The sequence below is a fragment of the Petromyzon marinus genome, chromosome 21, assembly GCF_048934315.1.
Source record: "Petromyzon marinus isolate PM22_M1 ecotype Great Lakes invasive population chromosome 21, UKy_Petmar_22M1.pri1.0, whole genome shotgun sequence".
Taxonomy (NCBI): Eukaryota; Metazoa; Chordata; class Hyperoartia; order Petromyzontiformes; family Petromyzontidae; genus Petromyzon; species Petromyzon marinus.
The window spans coordinates 4,910,233-4,931,278 of NC_133687.1; the positions used below are offsets into that span (position 1 = coordinate 4,910,233).

At 56.7% G+C, this 21,046-nt stretch overlaps 2 protein-coding genes across 2 annotated transcripts; one reads left to right on the plus strand and one right to left on the minus strand.

Moving 5' to 3' along the window:
• Nucleotides 1-24: 24 nt before the first annotated feature.
• LOC116944343 (uncharacterized) lies at nt 25-10,084 on the plus strand. The gene is made up of 9 exons (XM_032957904.2): nt 25-497; nt 1,307-3,428; nt 5,197-5,370; nt 6,133-6,291; nt 7,455-7,581; nt 7,811-7,923; nt 8,110-8,263; nt 8,520-8,702; nt 9,506-10,084. Exons 2-9 carry the CDS (start codon nt 1,308-1,310, stop codon nt 9,718-9,720), a joined length of 3,246 nt encoding a protein of 1,081 aa, XP_032813795.1. The 5' UTR covers nt 25-497; nt 1,307; the 3' UTR covers nt 9,721-10,084.
• Nucleotides 10,085-14,314: 4,230 nt separating this feature from the next.
• On the minus strand, nt 14,315-18,770 carry LOC142925548 (uncharacterized). The gene is made up of 2 exons (XM_076068439.1): nt 16,941-18,770; nt 14,315-15,729 (listed from the first exon to the last, which is right to left on the minus strand). Exons 1-2 carry the CDS (start codon nt 17,690-17,692, stop codon nt 15,657-15,659), a joined length of 825 nt encoding a protein of 274 aa, XP_075924554.1. The 5' UTR covers nt 17,693-18,770; the 3' UTR covers nt 14,315-15,656.
• Between the last annotated feature and the right edge of the window lie 2,276 nt (nt 18,771-21,046).

Sequence of the window (21,046 nt, forward strand, 5' to 3'; positions counted from 1 at the left end):
TGTACAGCGCGAGAGTCGGCGGTTCGCAACTGTTGCGCGCGTGCGCGTGTGTGTGGAGTACGCGCGCGTGTGTGTGGAGTACGCGCGCGTGTGTGTGGAGTACGCGCGCGTGTGTGTGGAGTACGCGCGCGTGTGTGTTACACGCGTGTGTGTACACGTGTGCGTGTGTGTGTACACGTGTGTGTGTTGTATGCGTGTGTGGACGCACGCGTGTGTGTTGCACGCGTGTGTGTACACGCGTGCGTGTGTTGTACACGTGTGTGTGTGTGTGGCCACCCACCCCCTCGTGTGCCGTGCTGGTCTTGATAGTACAGCACTTGCCCCAACAGTCTGTTGTGTGTGCGTACACGTACTGTAGAGAGCGGTGGCGTAGCGGTTAGCGCTACGAACCCGGCAGAGCCGAGTTCGATTCCTGCTCACGGCCAACACCGGCGACAAAATTATCTTGAACCGGTCCTGGGTCTCCCATCCCCCCCCCTACGTCGACTCAGCCTCAAGTGAGTACCTGGCGCGATGTGTAACCGGGCGTAGTTGCTTGCCAGCCACCCAGCCACCCCATCGTGTGTCGTGTCAGATGCCACACTCGCTAACGGCACTTGCCCCGGCTCGCCTGGCGAGCCTACACGGGGGACCTGCAGCTTTGTGTAACGTTCAGCGGCGCGCGCCGCCAGGGTCGTTTATTCGGGGACGTCGCCCACTGCACGGTAGGCGGACGCGGTCACCCATAATTAAATTAACAACAACCACAACAACAATCACAACAACCATACACACAACAATCACAACAACCATACCTACAACAACCACAACAACCATACCCACAACAATCACAACAACCATACCCACAACAATCACAACAACCATACTCACAACAATCACAACCACCATACCCACAACAATCACAACAACCATACCCACAACAATCACAACAACCATACCTACAACAACCACAACAACCATACCTACAGCGCTGGTCCATCGCGGCTTGGTTTGGTGGTGGCGGTGGTGAAGGCGCGGACCGTGTGAGGGGGCATAGCGGTACAGTACAACCAGCGCATGGTGTTGGGTGATTGATGGCGGGTCGCTCGTGTGGGCTATAATGGGCTATTGCCCGAAACGTCGCCCATTGTGTTTCCACTGAAGGCCATTCCGTGTTATTGACAGTGATACAGATCCTACCTGCGGCAGCTCGATGTAGCAAGTATTCCAGAATCATAACCGTGGACCACGACCTTTCCTCGAATAGCCCACGGGTGTGAAACGCTTCACGGCTAACGATGGCGATGTTGTTTCTCTGTCTCCCAAGGATGCCGCTCTCCCGTTTGACGCGCGACACCGCGTGGACGAACAGGGACGCCATGCCTCGCAGTTCCCGCAAGCTCACCTCCTCTGAACGCGACCCCCCCGCTCGCCGCGGCCTCCCCACCCACCGTGACCTCCCCTCCTCGCACCGCGACCCTCCCCGCGACCTCTCCACCTACCGCGACCTCCCCTCGTCTCGCCGCGACCTCCCAACTCGCCTCGACCTCCCAACTCTGCAGTCTCACGACCGATCTCTATCCCCGCGTCCCCGTTACCGCGACGGCCACGACCGCCACGACGACCGCGGTGGCAACAGCAATCCCCTCTGCTCCACCTCCACGGCAGATATCCTCGGCCTCCGCCGGCCCCCGCGCCAGCGCGACGCCGGGAGGATGCCGAGACCAGACAGCGGCCGCAGCCGTGAGCGGCGGCGGCTCCCCCACGGGGTCCTCTCGCGCCGGCGCCCGTTCTCCGACGGCGACGACGATCGCGACGTGTCCAGGCCATCGGCGGCGGCGGCGACGACGCCGGTGGCGCCGCCGAAGGAAGACGGCGCGAGGTCTCGCCCAGGGCACCCCGGAGAAGGAGGCGGGCGGCCGTCGCGCAACCCACAGCGCGTGCACGACGTCATGGAGCTCATCCGCCGCCGCCGGGACCGGCACGAGGAGCTCAAGACGCTCCAGGGGGACCCGGGGCCCGACTCCTCCTCCTCCTTCTTGGCGGCGTGGGCGGCGCCGAATAACACCGTGGCGGGGCTCCTCAGGCGCAGTCACCGACGCGCCCGCAGCAGCGGGGGCGGCGCGGAGCCGTTCTTGTCGGACGACAGCGAGGCGGATGACGACCCGCGCCCGCGAGGGCGCCGTGACGGCGGAACCGCCGCCGCCGCGCTGCGCCGCCGTGCTCGCAGCGTGGCGGCGGGGGGGGGGAGGGACGCACGGCGCCAGCAGAGCCCGGATGGTGACGGTGACGCCCTCCTGGAGGAGCTCCGCCGGAACAGGTTCGGAGTAGCGTGCGACGACGACGCCGCCGGTCGCGAGCGGCCGACGCGTGAGCCCCGCGGCCGGGAGGGAGCCTCCCCTCGCTGCGGTGAGCGCCCTTGCGCGCGGAGCCGCGGGCGGGCGCTGGGCGACGAATCCCAACTCGGCCGTGGCCCGTGCCGCCGCACCGCCGGCCCCGTCGAAGACGATGGGACCGACAACGGGAAAGATGGCGGCGAAAGAGCCGGCGAGGGGCGGCCGCGCCGGCGCCGCTCCTCGCACGGCCCTGAGCCACGCAGGGCACCGTCGACCGCCGCCGCCGCCGCTGGCCCTGCTGCTGGTGTGGCGAGCCGCAGCGTCGCCGTGGCCACGCACCGCGACGGAGATGGCCTCCCAAAGTCCCGGCCGCCAGCGCGCAACAACGACGAGGAGGAGGAGGAGGAAGTGGAGGCAACGCGGAGCCAGTTCAAGCGGTTGCTGAGCGAGCAACCCGGCGCGACGGGGACGCGGGTCACCGTGGCGACGGGCGGCGGTGTCGGCAATGAGAGCAGCGAGTACAGCAGCAGCGTCTTCTACAACGAGGCCTACGTATTCGGCCATGCGTACGACCCTCCCCGTCATCAGCACTGCGGCGCACCGGACAGCGTGCCGCTAGCGTCGCCGCTGGTTCCCCGCGGCCAGCGGCCTCCCGGAGCCAACACGAAGGCGGCGGCGGCGGCATTGGACGAGAGCGCCGGCGGCGACGAGGAGGAGGGCCGCGGCGCCGCCTCGCTGTGCCTGGGCCTCGTGTCCGTGGGCGGGCGCTACCTATCGTGCGAGGCCTCCGACAGCGCCGTCGTCACCGCGCCACGCGGCACGGGCCCCGAGCAGCGCTGGCGGCTGGACGCGGTCAGGGCGGAGGAGGCCGGCGGCAGCGGCGGCGCGTCGCTGGCACTGCTGAGGAGCGAGGCGCGGGGCGGGTACGCCCGCGTGGACGAGCGCGGGAGGCTGGCGTGCGACGCGGCTCAGCGCCGAGCCGGCACTGTGTTGGCAGTGGAGGCCGTCGGCGCTCGCGGGGCGTGGCGGCTGCGCGCCGTCGCCCGCGAGCGCTACCTGGCGGCGGGCGGGCCGCGTGGGGAGGTGACGTGCGACGGGCTGGCCAATCAGAGCGTGAGTACAGGGCTCGGTGGACGACACGGTTGCGGTGAGAGGCGAACCAGGGTGACCGATCGCTGCCAAAGTGTACACCCAGTCGTGTGTGTTGATCTGGGTAGTGTAGCGATTAGCGCCCGGCAACCCGGGTTCTATTCCCGCTCACGGTCAACACCAGTGACGATTATCTGAACCGGTCGTGGGCCTCCCCTAGGTCGACAAAGGCGGGACGAGGTGGTGCTGGCCACCCACCCCCCCGTGTGCCATACCGGCCTTCAGGTGCTCGCTAACAGCACTTGCCCTTAGAGCCTATAAAGGCTATTCGGGGGATCTTTGTCTTTATGTGAGTCAGTTTTTGTCATGAGCGGTAGTCGGAACACCACTACGACGCTGGTGACCCAAGTTAAATTCTTGCTCAAGCCCAACATCGGTGACAAATGTCTGAACCGGTCCTGGGCTTCCTCACTGACCCATCGGCTTGTCATCTGTAAGATGCACCTGCCATTCTTCCACTGCGGTGGTGGGCATCCACCTACGACCCCATCCAAACCAGAAATAACCTGGTCTCGGCTCAATGATGAAGGTTACAAGTGAGAATTTGATCATCGCTTGCAGCTGGGGTTGACATTGTCCCCCAACTCCCTTCTGACGCCGAGAGGAAATGAGCGAGGTTCATGATTGCGACTCATGCTGTTATGGCTGCATTGGGTACAGGGTCCACACCTCCGCAGAGACCCTGGCTGATTGAGGAGGTGTTCCAGCTAGCTGAAAGTAAGCTGCAGGCCCACTCTCATCTGCAACATCCCACATCGAAGATTTAGGACGCTTACCGCAGCCAACGCTCAGAGGTTCGAACGGGCACCGGTGCAAGAGGCTGAAATTGCCTCGGCAGCTCGCGATCACAAATCACTCTTTACGTCAAAAAAGTGACTTGCAATGTCACACCGATTACTGTCCTTAAGGGAAAGAATGGTAATTCGACCTTTGAAGCCCAGGACCACGTCTGCAAGTTTTTCAGAGCATATTGTGAGGTCTTGGGAGGGGGGGGGGGGTGGAAACCCCTGAGCCCAACGAAGTAAACATGGGGGCCCTGCTCGTTGGCTGGCTGTGCGGAGGAGGTGTAAAGTGCAATCTGGATCCTGTGACCAGTTGCAAGAGGGTCTCGAGCTAAGTGGCCTTGCTGATGACTGATACCTTCATTTCCCTCGAACTGCTTTTTGTGTTGAGTTTGGTTGTCCTTCCCCCGGACGTCCGATTAGCACGGTTGACTATGTACGGTGCGAAAGAAGTTCAACGCACATACGTACCAGTGGTGTCAAGATCAGCCTCTGTAGAGGAGGAGGAGGAGGCTCCTGAAGGACACCATTGGGTGGTGCCATGCTGGTGCCATGCTGGCGCACTTCGTAGCGACTGGGAAGTTAGAGACGGCAGTGGCCACCCTGGGCCAAAAACGGAGGGTGAATGAGCGCTTTTCACGATAACGAACAGAACGCCTGGCGGGTTAAAGCGGCGAGCGTTGCACCGCTCTGCGAGAGTTCCGAGGGGACCCTTCGTCGTGTGTCGAGAGCAGCACAATCGTGACGCGTGACACGAATTGTATTCGGATCTTTCTCACCGGTCAGAGGTGCCGGGGTGAGCGGTGAACGACACGGTGAGCGAGGGGTGTATGTTAGCGGTGAGCGGTATCGGGAACGAGCGATGATTACCGGAGGGGGGCTTCATTGTAAACAGACCGGGGTTGATGGGCGGGTGCTGTACGGTGGGGCGGGGGGGGGGGGTCCCGCAGGTGACCACATGGTGGCCCCACGTGGAGCTGCACCCCCACGTGTGGCTGTGGAGCCGGGCGTGGGGGAGCTACGTGCGTGCGGAGATGCCGGGAGCGGCTTCGCGGGGGGCCCAGCTCTACGCAGACGCCGCGGTGCCACACAGCCCCGGCTGCGTCTTCACGGTTCACTTCTCGGTGAGCCCCTCCGCCTGCCCGCCCACCCTCCACTCACTGATTCACTCGTCCACCCACTCAACCATACGCTGACATTCTCGCTTAACCACAACGATCCCTCGCATAGCCTGAGTAGACAATTGGGGGGAGACAATTGGGGGAAGGCCGGCACAGCACACGAGAGGGTGGGTGGCCAGCATCACGCCTGACCACCTTCGTCTCCACAGTGGTGATATTTTTCGATTTAAAGCTTTCGTGACTGCAAGGATTCATCTTCTTTGGTTCTTTCGGTAAAGTCACGTAGAATGAGAATAAATTAATAAATAAACACTATAAAATTCTCACGACGTTTCGGCCACAACACAAGTGGCCTTCATCAGGTGAAGGGACGAGACTGATGAAGGCCACTTGTGTTGTGGCCGAAACGTCGTGAGAATTTTATTGTGTTATTTTATTTTATTAATTTATTATTTTATTCTCATTCTACGTGACTTTACCAAAAGAACCAAAGAACACAGTGGTGATGTTTACACACCACACCAGGTACTCATTTGAGGCCGAGTCAAACTCGAGGAGGCCCAGGACCGGTTCAGGTAATCATCGCTTGCGTTGGCCATGAGCAGGAATCGAACCCAGTTCGGCGGGTTTGTAGCAAAACATGCTAGCTAATCGCTACACTGCCACTACTCACTCAAGCGCACACGCTCAACCACGTGCTCACTTGAACGGCACTTGCCGCAGCAGCCTATACAATGCTACGACACTGGGGACCTTTGCTTTCAGAGCGGGCGCTACCACGTGGAGACGGACACGGGAGTGTGCGTGACGTGTGGGGCCGTGCCGTGCTCCACAATGGCCACCGACGGTGTGGCCAGCGCCGTGCACGTCACTCACGGCGTGCTGGCGCTGCGGGACACCCAGGGGCGCCTCCTCTACCCACAGGTACGTTACCCACGGGGTACACCCACAGAGTTAATCCACAGGGTACAGGTATCCAAACTCGCCACTGCCAAGGGTTGTGTGTGGTGTGATAAATGGAGTACGTCCCTGTGTCTTCCTGCGTGTCTCCCCATCTCTCCGTCTCTCATTCGCGCTGTCTCCATGTGTCTCCCCATCTTTCACCTGTGCCGCATCTCCCTGCATGTCTCACCTGCGCCGCGTCTCCCTGCATGTCTCACCTGTGCTGTCTCCCTGCATGTCTCACCTGCGCTGTGTCTCCCTGCATGTCTCACCTGTGCCGTGTCTCCCTGCATGTCTCACCTGCGCCGCGTCTCCCTGCATGTCTCACCTGTGCCGTGTCTCCCTGCATGTCTCACCTGTGCTGCGTCTCCCTGCATGTCTCACCTGCGCCGTGTCTCCCTGCATGTCTCACCTGTGCCGTGTCTCCCTGCATGTCTCACCTGTGCTGCGTCTCCCTGCATGTCTCACCTGCGCTGTGTCTCCCTGCATGTCTCACCTGTGCCGTGTCTCCCTGCATGTCTCACCTGCGCCGCGTCTCCCTGCATGTCTCACCTGTGCCGCGTCTCCCTGCATGTCTCACCTGTGCCGTGTCTCCCTGCATGTCTCACCTGTGCCGCGTCTCCCTGCATGTCTCACCTGTGCTGCGTCTCCCTGCATGTCTCACCTGCGCCGTGTCTCCCTGCATGTCTCACCTGTGCCGTGTCTCCCTGCATGTCTCACCTGCGCTGTGTCTCCCTGCATGTCTCACCTGTGCCGTGTCTCCCTGCATGTCTCACCTGTGCCGCGTCTCCCTGCATGTCTCACCTGTGCTGCGTCTCCCTGCATGTCTCACCTGTGCCGCGTCTCCCCGTCTCTCACCTGTGCTGTCTCCCTGCATGTCTCACCTGTGCCGTGTCTCCCTGCATGTCTCACCTGTGCTGTGTCTCCCTGCATGTCTCACCTGTGCTGCGTCTCCCTGCATGTCTCACCTGTGCTGTGTCTCCCTGCATGTCTCACCTGTGCTGCGTCTCCCTGCATGTCTCACCTGTGCTGTCTCCCTGCATGTCTCACCTGTGCCGTGTCTCCCTGCATGTCTCACCTGTGCCGTGTCTCCCTGCATGTCTCACCTGCGCTGCGTCTTCCTTGCGCGCCACTCCGTGTGTCAGGGCCCACGTCTCCTTGTGAGCGCCGGCTCATCCCAGGCCATACGGGACGCCCTGCTGGAGCCGAGACGTGCGGGTGCCGTGGTGTCTCTGTGGACACACAGGGGACACGTGGTGACCATCGCTCACGGTGAGAAGACACGGGGAGGTACGGGGAGACAAGGCCAATACCAGTGACAATTATCTGAAGCGGTCCTAGTGCGGTGTGTAAACATCGCCACTAGGAAGACAAAGGCGGTCGGAAGTGGTGCTGGCCACCCACCCCCTCCTACGCTGTGCCAGCCTTCAGAGGTGCTACTTGCTAACAGCACTTGCCTCTGTGTACCCGTGTATGTATGTGCGTACCCGCGCACATGCAGGGGAGGAGCTGTATGCACGGGGCAACAAGGTGGAGCCTCAATCCCTGTTCCATCTCCGCGTGGACGGAGATGTCGCTCACCTGAGCAGCGTCCAAGGGCTCCACGTGATGCAGGTATGGGGCACACGGCACACCGCACCGCGCCACACAACGCCCACGCTGCACCCATACCTGGAAAAGTGGCAAATGTGGAGCATAGTAACATGACGTCCCGTGGTACGTGTGATCCTGGTGCATGTGATGGTGTGTGGTGGTAACGTGTACGGTGATGGCGTGTGTACGGTGATGTTTGTTTTTTAGGTAGAGGGTGGTAACGTGGTTGTCCGCGACGGTGATGGAGACTGCGGTTTCACGGTGACTTGGCGAGGGCCCTGCGTATTGCTGCGCGCCCCCTCCGGCCTCTACGTCACCATGAGGCCCATCGGCCAGATCGTGGCCTCAGCCACCTTACCAAGTGAGCGTCGCCACCGCCGTCGTCAGCCGCCAGTATCTATCCACTGCTGGATCAAGGCCCCCCTCTCCCGGGGCCATCACGGCCATTCGCGGCCTCTCGACACAGTGGTCATATGCACTCACCTGCTCTCCCATGCTCACCCACCCACCTGCTCACCTACTCGCCCAGCCGCTCGTTCACCCAGCCGCTCACCCACTCACCCACCCACCCACCCGACCACAAATCCACTCACCCAGTCACTCGCCCCTCACCCCAGGCCCACAGGAGCTGTTCACGGTGCGCTTGGAGAACCGGCCGCGCCTCATCCTGCAGGGGCCCCGGGGGTTCGTGGGGCCTCAGGGGGGAGGAGAAGGTGAGGGGACCCTGCGGTGCGACCAGGCGGACTTCACAGCCTTCCAACTGCTGCCCTGTGGAGACGGGGCCTACCACCTCATCACAGGTACTCACCACTCCTACCACTTCCTCCTCACAGATTTCTCTTCGCTCCTTGCCTATAAACACTCGGCAGTTCACCGGCAAAGCCGATTCTGCTGCTGATGAGCCACTCGATGTCGAAACCAGTCCCGAGTTTTTGCTTGCGTTGAAGCCATTCTGCTGGTAAGATGCAACTCCCACTCTCCACCAAAACACAGGTTTTCCTCGCTTCATGCGGTAGATGCATTCCAAAAAAAAACAGAGCAAAAAAGTGAAATTGCACGAGACAGCTTTGTGTCGAGTATCGCGTGCAGTGCACACAATGTTGTCCCACGTCTGACCGCATAGACGCATCCGAGTGAATTCAAACTGCTTGGCAGGACAGACGTTGGGTAGATACACAGTAAAACCTTGGATTGCGAGCATAATTCGTTCCAGAAACGTGTTTGTAATCCAAAGCACCCGTATATCAAAGCACAATGTATATCAGTTGTGATCACGTGACGCTCGGCAGACAAAGCGTATACGTACTACTCGTATTGCAAGACCCTCGCTCGTTTATCAAATTAATCGCTACACCACCGACCCCACATTGTATACAGTATACTGTACAGTCATATACACATACAGACTAATATACTGCTTATACATTACACACCCACATTGTACATACACGGTACTGTAGCCGCCATTCGCCCCCTCTTAAGTGGCGGTTACGTGACCACGGCTGTCGTGCCAGGCTAGGTGCATGTTAAGGCAACGTGTCCAACACACACGCACTTACACACAGATCACCTAACAAGCTTCTCCCCCCACGCCCCTCCGCAGGTGAGGGAGGCCAAGGGGGCTGGGTGGTGCGTGGGGAGGATGCGGCGGTGGTGCTGGGGGGCCCAAGCCCCCCCTCCCCATTCCTGGTGCAGCTGCATGCCCCCCACCGGCTGTGTCTGGTGGCGCCGGGGGGGGCGCTCGTAAAGGGGGCGGCCCACGGGGAGTTGAGCGCCACGGGGGAGAAACCCGACATCGAGTCCATGTGGGAATTCTGACCACAACCCCCACCCCCCAATGGCTTTGACTCTGACAGCCCTGACCTCTTGGGCTCATAACACGTGATCTTATCGCCCTGCCCTCTTGACACCAATCCTAAGAGCCCTAAACTCGGCGCTGAGAGCCTTGATCTATTGCTTCAACTTAAATTGGACCTCGACTTTGACAGTGCACCTTGATCTGACCTCAATCCTGGAATTTGGCTTACTTGTACTTTCTGACCTCAACCCTTGGAAGTTGACCCCTGAACTGACACAAATGTAATTCTCACCTCTCGAACTCAATGCAGGTGGTTATGACCCACAATGTCAACTCGACCCTTGTAAGTTCTGTCCCCCGACACAATAAACGTTGATTGTTGTTCGGAGGCCTTCATTGTGCCGGTGAAAACAACTGCCGAGGCAAGTGCTGGTACCTCGCACACGAGGGGGTGGGGTGGTCAAAATCATGCCCGGCGGCCGCCTTTGTATCCCCAGCTCTGATGTTCGCTACACACCGCACCAGGATTACTCACTTAAGGCCGAGTCGACCTAGAGGAAGCCCACCATCGGTTTCGATATTCACCACTAATGTTGTCCGTGGCCGGGAATCAAACTTTGGTTGCCCACGTTCTTCATGCAGTGCACGAACCACTGCGCCACCTACTCCTCCGCACAGCAACAGCTGCCCTTCGCCACTAAGTGGCGGTGACGTGACCGCAGTTGCTTGTGCCAGGCTAGGTGCACTTTGAGGCCCATCCCCAAATGCAGGAGTCGCAGCCATCGACACGCACAAAATAGATGGCCGTATTACCACTCTGGGTGGGGAGACCATGATTTGTCAAGAGTGACCCGGGTCAGAAGGAATACAAAACCGAAACGAAATGAAGCTACGCCAACGATGCAAATAGCAATCGGCACGAAAACACGAGTGCGTCGTCACGTTGCGAGAGAAGCGAGAGATTTCGATTTAAAGCTTTCGTGACTGCAAGGATTCATCTTCTTTGGTTCTTTCGGTAAAGTCACGTAGAATGAGAATAAATAATAAAATAACACAATAAAATTCTCACGACGTTTCGGCCACAACGCAAGCGGCCGTCTTCAGGTGAAAGGTACAGACCTGTCGGGACGACGAAGCTCTGCCGTCCCGACAGGTCTGTACCTTTCACCTGAAGACGGCCGTTTGCGTTGTGGCCGAAACGTCGTGAGAATTTTATTGCTTTATTATTTTATTCTCATTCTACGTTACTTTACCGAAAGAACCAAAGAAGAAGCGAGCGAATCGCACCCACGCACAGCTGTGTTGTAGAATGGGGTGCCCCCCCCCTCCTGCAATGCGAGTCGCCTCAGGCCGATGATGTTGAGACCGATCGGGGCACATTTACAGCACCGAGTTACAGAATCGTTAAACAGATAGAGGGGGAATTGTGTGGACAGACGAGGATATACACGAGTCTCATGGGCAATATGAGTCGATGGGCAATGCAATTCTACGGGCAATGTAAGTAAATGTGCAATGTAAGTCTATGGGCAATTTTAGTCTATGGGAAATGTACGTTTATGGGCAATGTAAGTCTATGGGCAGTGTTAGTCTATGGGCATTGTTAGTCTATGGGCAATGTAAGTCTATGGGCAGTGTTAGTCTATGGGCAATGTACGTTTATGGGCAATGTAGGTCGATGGGCAGTGTTAGTCTATGGGCATTTCAGCTTGGTTTTCTTTTCTAAGCCAAAGTCCTAACTCTGAACAATGACCAGTCTGCTCGTTCACCCGTGAGAGCCTTGCCGAGTCTCAAGCCTCACGTTCAGCAAGGACCCTGCTACGTTTGTCACGGCAGTATGGGGGCGATGTTGCTGCTGCGTGATTCCCATCGAGTGATTTGAAGGAGATGTCTCAGCATTGGGGATGTGGTTTCGTCAGCAGCAGTTCCAATGAATATGTTCATCTGTCGGAGGAAGTCGGGAGAATGAGAACACAAATTCTACACACACAGTCTACAGAACATGGTCAGAACACACAAACTACACACACTACAGAACAGGGGAACACAAACTCCACTCTACAGAACAGGGAGAGAACACAAAAACTCCACACTACAGAACATGGTCAGAACACACAAACTACACACACTACAGAACAGGAGGAGAACACAAACTCCACACTACAGAATAGAGGGAGAACACACAAACTCCACACTACAGAACAGGAGAACACAAACTCCACTCTACAGAACAGGGAGAGAACACAAAAACTCCACACACACTACAGAACAGGGGCAGAACACAAACTCCACACTACAGAACATGGTCAGAACACACAAACTCCACACTACAGAAAGGGGGCAGAACACACAAACTCCACACTCACACACTCTACAGAACACACAAACTCTACACTCTACAGAACAATGGGAGAACACACAAACTCCACACTCACGCTACAGAACAGGGAGAGAACACACAAACTCTACACTCACGCTCTAGAGAACACACAAACTCCGCACTCACGCTACAGAACAGGGGGAGAAACACACAAACTCCACACTCACACTACAGAACAGGGAGAGAACACACAAACTCCACACTCACGCTACAGAACAGGGAGAGAACACACAAACTCCACACACTACAGAACGGAGAGAACACACAAACTCCACACTCGCACGCTACAGATCAGGGAGAGAACACACAAACTCCACACTCTACAGAACAGGTGGCGAACACACAAACTCCACACTCACGCTACAGAACAGGGAGAGAACACAAACTCCACACTCTACAGATCAGGGAGAGAACACACAAACTCCACACACTACAGATCAGGGAGAGAACACAAAAACTCTACACTCACGCTACAGAACAGGGGGAGAACACAAACTCCACACTCTACAGAACAGGTGGAGAACACACAAACTCTACACTCTACATAACAGGGGGAGAACACAAACTCCACACTCACGCTACAGAACAGGGAGAGAACACACAAACTCCACACTTTACAGAACAGGGAGAGAACAAACAAACTCCACACTCACACGCTCTAGAGAACACACAAACTCCACACTCACTCTACAGAACAGGGGGAGAACACACAAACTCCACACTCACATTACAGAACAGGGAGAGACCACACAAACTCCACTCTCTACAGAACAGGGAGAGAACACAAACTCCACACTCACACAACAGCACATGTGGAGAACACACAAACTCCACACTCACATTACAGAACAGGGAGAGACCACACAAACTCCACACTCACTCTACAGAACAGGGAGAGAACACACAAACTCCACACTCACTCTACAGAACAGGGAGAGAACACACAAACTCCACACTCACACAACAGCACAGGTGGAGAACACACAAACTCCACACTCACTCTACAGAACAGGGAGAGAACACACAAACTCCACACTCACACAACAGCACAGGTGGAGAACACACAAACTCCACACTCACATTACAGAACAGGGAGAGACCACACAAACTCCACACTCTACAGAACAATGGGAGAACACACAAACTCCACACTCTACAGAACAGGGAGAGAACACACAAACTCCACACTCACACAACAGCACAGGTGGAGAACACACAAACTCCACACTCACTCTACAGAACAGGGAGAGAACATACAAACTCTACACTCTACAGATCAGGGAGAGAACACACAAACTCCACACTCACTCTATAGAACAGGGAGAGAACACACAAACTCCACACTACAGAACAGGGAGAGAACACAAACTCCACACTCTACAGAACAGGGAGAGAACACACAAACTCCACACTCACGCGACAGAACATTGAAAGAACACACAAACGCCACACTAATGATACCGAATAGAGAGAGAACACAAACTCCACACTCATGATACAGAACAGGGAGAACACAAACTCCACACACAGAGGTAGCAGTCAGGATATGAACCCAGGCCCTTCTCGCCGAGGCAGCGCAGAATCTGACCACCGTGCTGCAGCCGACCTGCCGTTGCCCAATGCAAGACACGTGACAACTCTTGCCTTGAACACTACCGAGTGCTGCTTGTCGCTGGCCGTTTGGAGTGTTGGTCAATACCATGTACACATTTACAGGCAACGAATTCCGTTGAGCCACAGACTGTAGGGGCAAGTGCTGTTCGCCAGTCGGAACTATGAAGGCCGGCACGGCACACGAGGGAGTGGGTGGGTCAGCACCACACCTGACCGCCTTTGTCTCCCCAGTGGTGATGTTTACACACCGTACCAGGTACTAATTTGAGGCTGAGTCGACCTAGGTGATAACCAGAACCGGTTCAACAATTAAGTGGTGTATTATTGACATGTTTAATGCCACTCATCCTCATGATCATTAAGCTTTCCCCAGCTAGTGATGAAAACGGTGTTGGTGTTTACATGATGCTTAAGATGTTTATAGTGACGACAGTGACGCAGCTGTTCGTGGTGGTGGTGATTATGATAACGCCAATCATTAGGGAGACATGTTTAGCTCATTATAACATTGTTGATCATGAACAAGCCGTTTAGTGATTATGATGCAAACTATCAACTTCTTAAGTATTGCCATCATCACTCTAAACATCTTGGTAAAGAAACGATCGTCATAAACATCGTTATCAACATCATCTTTATTAACATGACTACCACTGACATGATCATCATCACTGTCAACGTCATAATCATCAAGATTATCAGCAGCTACCCAGTTAACGAGGCACGGTGGGCCCCACCACATCCCAACGTTTGGCCCCCACCACATCCCAACGTTGGGCTACCACCACATGCCAACGTTGAACTATCACCACCACCAACATGCCAACGTTGAACTATCACCACCACCAACATGCCAACGTTGAACTATCACCACCACCAACATGCCAACGTTGAACTATCACCACCACCAACATGCCAACGTTGAACTATCACCACCACCAACATGCCAACGTTGAACTCTCACCACCACCACCATGCCAACGTTGAACTCTCACCACCACCAACATGCCAACGTTGAACTATCACCACCACCAACATGCCAACGTTGAACTCTCACCACCACCAACATGCCAACGTTGAACTATCACCACCACCAACATGCCAACGTTGAACTATCACCACCACCAACATGCCAACGTTGAACTATCACCACCACCATGCCAACGTTGAACTATCACCACCACCACCATGCCAACGTTGAACTATCACCACCACCAACATGCCAACGTTGAACTATCACCACCAACATGCCAACGTTGAACTATCACCACCACCAACATGCCAACGTTGAACTATCACCACCACCACCATGCCAACGTTGAACTATCACCACCACCAACATGCCAACGTTGAACTATCACCACCACCATGCCAACGTTGAACTATCACCACCACCACCATGCCAACGTTGAACTATCACCACCACCAACATGCCAACGTTGAACTATCACCACCACCATGCCAACGTTGAACTATCACCACCACCACCATGCCAACGTTGAACTATCACCACCACCAACATGCCAACGTTGAACTACCACCACCACCGTTGCACGTTCACTGGGTTGGGCCTCCGGGGCCGTTGGGCGGTGCGCCACGTGCGGGGTGAGGGGCTGACAGGGAGGGGCTGACGGGGGAGGGGGCTGACAGGGGGGGGGAGGGGGGCTGACAGGGGGGGGGGCTGACAGGGGGGGAGGGAGCCACGTGACCGCTCTCGTGAGGACCGGTGCCGTTAACGGACCACGCCAAGAACCGCCACCACAACCGCCTCGACCAGCGGAGCAAGCACGACCACCCTGCTGCTCCTCCTCCTCCTCCATCACCGCCTCCTCCTTCTCCATCACCGCCTCCTCATCCTCCATCACCGCCTCCTCATCCTCCATCACCGCCTCCTCATCCTCCTCGGTGTGCCGCTGCCTGCGTGCTGCCTGCAGCAAAGCACCTGGCAAGCCCCGGGTCCACTCACATCGCCCCATTCCGTGACTCAACCAAGGCTGCTTGCTTGGCTTTGCCTGGCCCCGTCGTGCAGTGTGACCTGCGTGAGGAGGTGAGGAGTTGGGGGTGAGGAGGTGAGGAGTTGGGGGTGAGGTGGTGGGGGTGAGTTGAGGTCAGAGTTAAAGAGGGGAGGGTGAGGAAGAGGGAGTGAGGAGGGGGCGAGTGTGTGGATTTTCGTGCTCCCGAGGCGGGGTCTCAATGCTTGTGCAAAGATGGTAACTTGATAACTCTAGTAACGGGGATAATGATGGTAACGGGGGTAATGATGGTAACGGGGGTAATGATGGTAACGGGGTTAACTGTCCCCACAGGAACTCTGCTGAACCTCCAGGATGGCGGACGACGAAGAACTTCCACCAACCCAACTGCCTCCACCAACTCAACCGCCTCCACCAACCCAACCGCCTCCACCAACCCAACCACCTCCACCAACCCAACCGCCACCACCACCTCAACCACTTCCGGTAGTGCCACCGACCGACGAAGAACTTCCACCAACCCAACCGCCACCACCAACCCAACCGCCTCCACCAACCCAACCGCCACCACCAACCCAACCGCCTCCACCAACCCAACCGCCACCACCACCTCAACCGCCTCCACCAACCCAACCGCCTCCACCAACCCAACTGCCACCACCAACCCAACCGCCTCCACCAACCCAACCGCCACCACCAACCCAACCGCCTCCACCAACCCAACCGCCACCACCACCTCAACCGCCACCACCAACCCAACCGCCTCCACCAACCCAACCGCCACCACCAACCCAACCGCCTCCACCAACCCAACCGCCTCCACCAACCCAACCGCCTCCACCAACCCAACCGCCACCACCAACCCAACCGCCTCCACCAACCCAACCGCCACCACCAACCCAACCGCCTCCACCAACCCAACCGCCTCAACCAACCCAACCGCCTCCACCAACCCAACCGCCACCACCACCTCAACCACCTCCACCAACCCAACCGCCTCCACCAACCCAACCGCCACCACCACCTCAACCACTTCCGGTAGTGCCACCGACCGACGAAGAACTTCCACCAACCCAACCGCCTCCACCAACCCAACCGGCGGCCCCACCAGCGTCCCAACCTCCGGCCCCACCAGCCCCACCAGCGTTCCAACCTCCGGCCCCACCAGCGTCCCAACCTCCGGCCCCACCAGCCCCACCAGCGTCCCAACCTCCGGTCCCACCAGCGTCCCAACCTCCGGCCCTACCGCTGTCCCCGGCCCCCTCGCACCAACCTCACGGCCGCTCCGTGGTGCAGCTCACTGTGAGGCTGCCCAGCTACAGCCACGCCAGCAGCATGAAGCCGGCGCTGCCACCGCCGAGGCATCGGCAGCAGGCGACGGGCGCCGCCGTGGCGTGGAACGAGTTCGGCCACCCGCGCTCCGCCATGGAGCACCCCCACGACTTCTTCACCACCACCACCCCCGCTGCGGGCGGCGGGGCGCACGGTGGCCCCCCCGTGGTGGTGATGGTGGAGCGCTATCCGCAGTCGTCGCTGCTCCTCGGGTCCGAGAACATGATGATGAAGACGACGCCGCTGAGCCGCTGCGGCAGCAGCGCCGACTGCTTCCACGTGGACGAGGGGGTGCGTGAGGGCCCCCTGCCGAGCAGTCACGGTCAGGACGAGCGGGGGCGCCTCTACCACCACCACCAGCAGCAGCAGCAGAGCAAGCAGCAGCAGCAGCTCCACTACCACCACTTCCACCACCACCACCACGACGATCTGTGCCAACACTACTCGGTCATTGACCGTGATCACGCTGCGTCGGCGCGGGGTCACAGCGAGCCCCGTGACGGGCCCACCATAGTGCACCGCCACCACTCCTTGACGGACCTGCGCCACCACCACAACCACCACCACAACCACCACCATCTCCATTCCGAGCATCACCGCCACACCAGCCACCACCACCACCACGATGATTTGTGCCGACATTTCTCTCCGATTGACTGCAAGAAGACGCGCACCCCCATCCGCAGGCGCCATTCAATAAGCCACGTCTCCCACCACCTCGACCACCGCCACAACCACTTTGACCACCGCCACAACCACCACGACTATTCGGCGCCACCGCTCCCGCACAACCACTATTCCCCCGTAGCGGTGCACGACCACCACCACTCGTACAACCACGACCACCACCGCGGACATCACCACTACCCATACTGGCATTCCCACAACCGCTACCAAGATCTCCACGTCGATCATCACCATGCTGTCCATAACCGCAACCATTATTACCACCATGGTCATCACCACGGTCATCACCACGATCTTCACCACCACGATCTTCACCACCATAATATTCACCACCTTGATCTTCCCCACTTTGATCTTCACTACCACAACTACGGCCATCACCAACATGGTCATCGTGTCCACTTGGACCTCCATCACCACCACCACCACCATCCCCGCGGTCATCGAGGCAATCAGGCGAGACGCAGCCACAACAGCGTCCTGCGAGTGTCGCACCTGCACAGCCATCACTGAACCAACCGCAAAAACCACCATCACCCACCACCATGGTCACATAACCCACCACCATCACCACATAACCCATCATCACATATTCCACCACCATCACCACATATTCCACCACCATCACCACATATTCCACCACCATCACCACATAACCCACCATCACATACCCACCACCATCACCACATAACCCACCACCACGTAACCCACCATCACATACTCACCACCATCACATAACCCACCACCATCACCACATACCCATCATCAGATATACCCACCACCATCAGATATACCCACCACCATCACATATACCCATCATCACATATACCCACCACCATCACCATATACCCACCACCATCACATATACCCATCATCAGATATACCCACCACCATCACCACATACCCACCACCGTAAACCCACCGTACCATCTTCACCTTCATATACCCACCTTCATATCACCATCGCGCGCCTGATGTCACCATCGCACCGAACAGCTGCATGCGGCTGTGAGCGCTGTTGCGATGGCGTCTCTCGCCTCGCGTTTCAATAAACTTTAAGCACGCGCCTTGTTGTCGAGTTAAACTTCATGTCGGGTTGTACGAGAGGGGGAGGAGGGGGGGGGGAGGTTCAACAACAAGTTCACGTAAAAACACGCACACAAGTACCGTATACAGCTTTCCAAAGATCCCCCGTACAGCCTGAACAGACTGTTGGGGCAAGTGCTGTGAGCGAGCAACTTTGACGGTCACCAACCACTCGTATAATCACCACCACCACTACCCGCATTGGCATTGCCACCACCGCTACGAAACTCCCCAGCGACGATGACCGCACCATGGCTGTCCGTAACCGCACAGAGACAAAGATCCCCCGCGTAGCCTTCAACACACTGGAGGGGCAAGTGCTGAGTGCGAGGAGCACCTATGAAGGCCGGGACGGCACGTGAGGGGGGCGGGTGACCAGCACCACTCCCGGCCTTCTTTGTCTCCCTCGCGGCGATGGTATTTTTACACAAAGCACCGGGGACTCATTTGAGGTTGAGTCGACCTAGGGGAGGCCCGGGACGACCGGTTCAGGTAATCGTCACCGGTGTTGGCCGTGAGCGGGGAATCGAACCCGGGTTCCTAGCACAGCGCGCTAACTGCTACACTACCGCTCCCCGATAAGGGACCGTCCATAAGTGACGTCACGCACCTGGGGGGGGGGTCAGACATTTGTGACGATGGGGGGGGGGGGGTCTGAGAAATGTGACGTCACATCAAAAAGCTCAACTTTAAATAAATATAAACACGTTCCACTTAATTAAATATACTTTTTTTTATAAATGTTTTCTCCTACGACATTAGAGTACAGCGCCACATTAAATACCGCACTACAATGACGATAGTTTAAAGCGATTTGAAGCACGTTTTATTGTTTTGGGGGGGGGAGGGAGGCAGAGCTTTGTGACGTCATATTTGAGGGGGGGCTCTGACTTTTTGTGACGCCGTGTGACGAAGTTGGGGGGGGGGTCAAAAATCCTCCAAAATCGCGTGACGTCATTTATGGACGGGCCCCTAAAGTATTTTACACATCCCATCAGCTGCTGCAGTGTGGGTCTCAGCAGCTTTGGTTCAACGCAAGCAGCTGACCCGGGTTTCGACATTCAGCGACTGGCATTCGGTCCAAGCAAACGCCACTGCTGAACGAGATGCGGCCGTCTGGAACGCTCTTCCGATACGAGGAAAGGCACTGGAGCGACGGCGCGCTTTTAAATCATCTCGGTCGATGCCTTCATTTATTTAGAGCCGAGTTTCGTGTTTTGGTGTGTTGTGCCCCTCCATCCCCCGCGCACGTCCGATTAGCGCGGTTTGTTACGTAAAGGACGAACGGAGTTCAACGTGCTCTTGTTGGTTCTTTCGGTAAAGTCACGTAGAAGGAAAATAATAATACGCCACTTAAAAAAAAAATATTGCTGTGGTTTTCACGCCTGATGATGATTGCTTGTGTTGCAATCGAAACGTCGTGAGAATTTTATTGTTTTATTGTTTTATTTTTATTATTTCCCTTCTCCGTGACTTTACCAAAAGAACCAATAATATGAATCCCTGCGGTCACGAAAGCTTTAAATCGGAGTTCAACGTACTGCCGATCTCGTGGCAAACCGACATCGCGATAATCGCAATATCGCGACACCGTTTGGATATCGCAACCGTTGAATATTGCGATAATCGCAATATGGCGACACCGTTTGAATATCGCGATAATCGCAATATCGTGCCACCGTTTGAATATCGCGATAATCGCAATATCGCGACACCGTTTGGATATCGCGACCGTTGAATATTGCGATAATCGCAATATGGCGACACCGTTTGAATATCGCGATAATCGCAATATCACGGCACCGTTTGAATATCGCGATAATCGCAATATCTCGATACCGTTTGAATATCGCGGCATCGTTCGAATATCGCGATAATCGCAATATCGCGACACCGTTTGAATATTGCGATAATCGCAATATCGCGACATCGTTTGAATATCGCGATAATAGCAATATCGCGATACCGCTCGAATATCGCGATAATCGTGCCACCGGTTGAATATAGCGATAATCGCAATATCGCGATAATCGCAATATCGCTACACCGTTTGGATATCGCGATAGTCGCGACATCGTTTGGATTTCGCGATTATCGCAATATCGCGATACCGTTCGAATATCGCGATAATCGCGACACCGTTTGAATAACGCGATAATCGCAATATCGCGATACCGTTCGAATATCGCGATAATCGCAATATCGTGCCACTTGCATATCGCGATAATCGCAATATCGCGACACCGTTTGGATATCGCGACCGTTGAATATTGC

Excerpts from the sequence above, each read along its gene's own strand:
- LOC116944343 (XM_032957904.2), top strand. The coding sequence starts at position 1,308 with ATGCCGCTCTCCCGTTTGACGCGCGACACCGCGTGGACGAACAGGGAC. Across the intron at positions 3,429-5,196 it reads ACGGGCTGGCCAATCAGAGC|GTGACCACATGGTGGCCCCA; the intron begins GTGAGTACAGGG and ends GGGGTCCCGCAG. Across the intron at positions 6,292-7,454 it reads GGCGCCTCCTCTACCCACAG|GGCCCACGTCTCCTTGTGAG; the intron begins GTACGTTACCCA and ends TCCGTGTGTCAG.
- LOC142925548 (XM_076068439.1), bottom strand. The coding sequence starts at position 17,692 with ATGGCGCCTGCGGATGGGGGTGCGCGTCTTCTTGCAGTCAATCGGAGA. Across the intron at positions 15,730-16,940 it reads CACCACGGAGCGGCCGTGAG|GTCACACTGCACGACGGGGC; the intron begins GTTGGTGCGAGG and ends CTCCTCACGCAG.